The 2702-nt window shown below is 44.3% G+C and overlaps 1 protein-coding gene across 1 annotated transcript; it reads left to right on the top strand.

Moving 5' to 3' along the window:
• The first annotated feature begins 340 nt into the window (after nt 1–340).
• LOC140715688 (C3a anaphylatoxin chemotactic receptor-like) lies at nt 341–1291 on the top strand. Its single transcript, XM_073028056.1, has one exon. It carries the CDS (start codon nt 341–343, stop codon nt 1289–1291), a length of 951 nt encoding a protein of 316 aa, XP_072884157.1.
• Nucleotides 1292–2702: the final 1411 nt, after the last annotated feature.

The raw sequence follows: 2702 nt of genomic DNA, 5'->3' as shown, positions 1-2702 counted from the left end.
GTAAAATTGGATAGGTATATGGACAGGAAAGGAATGGAGGGTTATGGGCAGAATGCGGGCAAGTGGGACTAGGTGAGAGTGAGCGTTCGGCACGGACTAGAAGGACCGAACGGCCTGTTTCCAGGTTGGAATTGGTATACGGGTAGGATCTCGGCTTTGGGGGCGCTGCGATGGAGAAAGGATCGTCTGGCCAGTCATTTGCCCCCGGATTTCTCCATATCATTGTGTCAATGTCCTTCCCTCCTCCTCCTTTCCTCTGCCATCCCTGCTCTCCCTTCCCCCTCCTTCCATTTTCCCTAACCTAATCATCTCCGTAATATGTTCTCCCAACAGGTCAGACATGTCGAGCCCTGAAGATCATCACCGGGTCCAATTCAGCTTCATCAGCCATGCGAATTGGTCCGGTCAGCAAGTGTCCATGATCTTGTCCATGATCATCTTCACCATCGCTTTCCTGCTGGGCGTCCCCGGCAACAGCGCAGTCATCTGGGTGACGGGCTTCAAGATGAAGAGGAGCGTCCACTCTGTGTGTTTCCTGAACCTGGCCGTGGCGGACCTGGCTCTCTGCCTCACCCTCCCCTTCTGGATGGTCAACCTCGCCCTCCGAGGCTCCTGGGACATCGCCTTCAAATTGCTCCTCTTCTCCATCTGCCTGAATGGGTCCGCCAGCGTCCTCCTGTTGACCGTGATCAGCATCTTCCGCTGCCTGTCTGTCACTCAGCCCATCTGGTGCCGGCGGTATCTCCGCCAGTGTTGGGCGCATGTGGCATGCAGCGCGGCCTGGGTCTTCGCCTTGCTCATCTGCTTGATCGCCCTACTACATCCCAAGCTACACCTTGGGAATAGCATCTGGAATATGTTGAAGGTAACTTGGGCCGTCTTTATCTTCCTCATCCCTATCCTGGTCATGGCCGTCTGCTATTTCCTGATTGTCCGGAAACTACCCGCGGACGAGTTCACCAAGTCCAGGAGATCTGTCCGCATCATCTTGACCGTGATCGTCGTCTTTATCATCTGCTGGTTCCCGTACCACATTAGCAGCGCGGCCACGTACTTTTTCGGATATTTCAGCTTGATCTGGCATGACGTGGCGCTCGCCATGGCTTCCTTCAACAGCGCCCTCAACCCCCTTCTCTACGTCTTCGTCGGCCGCAAATTCCGCCAGGTTTTCAAACGCTCACTGGCCAGCTCGCTCCGTCTTGCCTTCACAGAGTTAGAGAACGATCTTCCTGATAACGCTGTCTCAACAAGCCGAGATTATGAAGGAGCCGCTTCGTTGACCCTCAGCTGAGCGAGATTCTTTGAAGACGCACAAGGTGGGCGTTCGACAGCGAAGTGTTTCCCCAGTGCAGGGCTCTGTATACAACTGGACAACTCTCTGTTACACCTATTGCTAATAATTGCAGATCTCCTTTTTCTCGGCTTTCACGGGGCACGAGACAAGGACGTCCGTTAAGTCCTTTGTTATTTGATTTGGTGCTGGAACCCTTGGCTATTGCACTTCATGAAGCTAAAGATATTCATGGATTTCCTCTTCAGGGAACTATGCACCATTATTCCTAGATCACTCTGTTCTACTGCATTCCTCAATGCCCTACCATTTACTATGTATGTCCTATTTTGATTAGTCCTACCAAAATGTAGCACCTCACACTTACATATTTCAAAATACCTCTTTTTTTTAACTAAGAAGTTTTTTGATCAGGTTGACTATTATTTCATCTTTTGTTCGGAATAATAAAAGACCAAGAATTGGTAATTATCAATTACAAAAATTAAAAAAAGATGGAGGTCTTGCTTTTCCTAATTCAAGAATGTATTATTGGGCTGTCAATATACGTTATACGTGTTTTTGGTTATATTGGGCTGATAGAAATGAACGACCAGCTTGGGCTGATTTGGAATTGAATGCTGTGAAAGTTTCACTTAACCTCATTATTAGGAGCTTCTCTACCCGTACAACAGGCCAAAATTACTAATTTAAATTTATATCCTGTGATTAAACTGTCATTACGGATATGGTTCCAGTTCCATAATTTTTTAATCTCAAAAAATTAAAACTTTTTAGTTTAATTTATTGAAATTATTTATTTAAACCTTCACTAAGTGATCCTACCTTTCTTCTTTGGAGGAATAAAGGAGTTTATTCCTTCACGGACCTGTTCCAAGATGGCTGATTGATGTCTTTTGAGAAATTAGTAACTAAATACTCTCTCTCGTATTCACATTTACCAGTAATATCTTCAGGTCAGACACTTCTTACAAAAATACTTAAGTAATCTTCCATGTATACAATATTCTGACCTGTTAGATATTATTTTAAAAATTAATCCTTTAGTGAAGGGTTTTATTGGGAAAATTTATTATTTATTGTTACAACAGCACAATTACCCTTCACTTAAGATTAAACAAGATTTGAAGAGAGAGCTTAACATGACTCTGATAACAGAAGATTGGTTGCGGATTTTGAAGTTGGTTAACTCTTCTTCGATTTGTGCCAGTCACTCTTTAATTCAATTTAAAATTGTACATCGTTACTATTTGACAAAGGAGAGACTGTCTAAAATGTTTCCTAACGTTGATAGTCAGTGTGACAGATGTAAAACCGAGACAGCCACACTGACACGTACGTCTTGGTCGTGTTCTGTACTGAAACATTTTGGAAATCTATTTTCTCCACAACTTCTAAACTTTTAAGAATT

The sequence above is a fragment of the Hemitrygon akajei genome, chromosome 24 (assembly GCF_048418815.1).
Source record: "Hemitrygon akajei chromosome 24, sHemAka1.3, whole genome shotgun sequence".
Classification (NCBI taxonomy): Eukaryota; Metazoa; Chordata; class Chondrichthyes; order Myliobatiformes; family Dasyatidae; genus Hemitrygon; species Hemitrygon akajei.
The sequence above is the reverse complement of the archived record's forward strand: the minus strand, read 5'-3'. Positions and strand labels throughout refer to the sequence as shown.

Excerpts from the sequence above, each read along its gene's own strand:
- LOC140715688 (XM_073028056.1), top strand. The coding sequence starts at position 341 with ATGTCGAGCCCTGAAGATCATCACCGGGTCCAATTCAGCTTCATCAGC.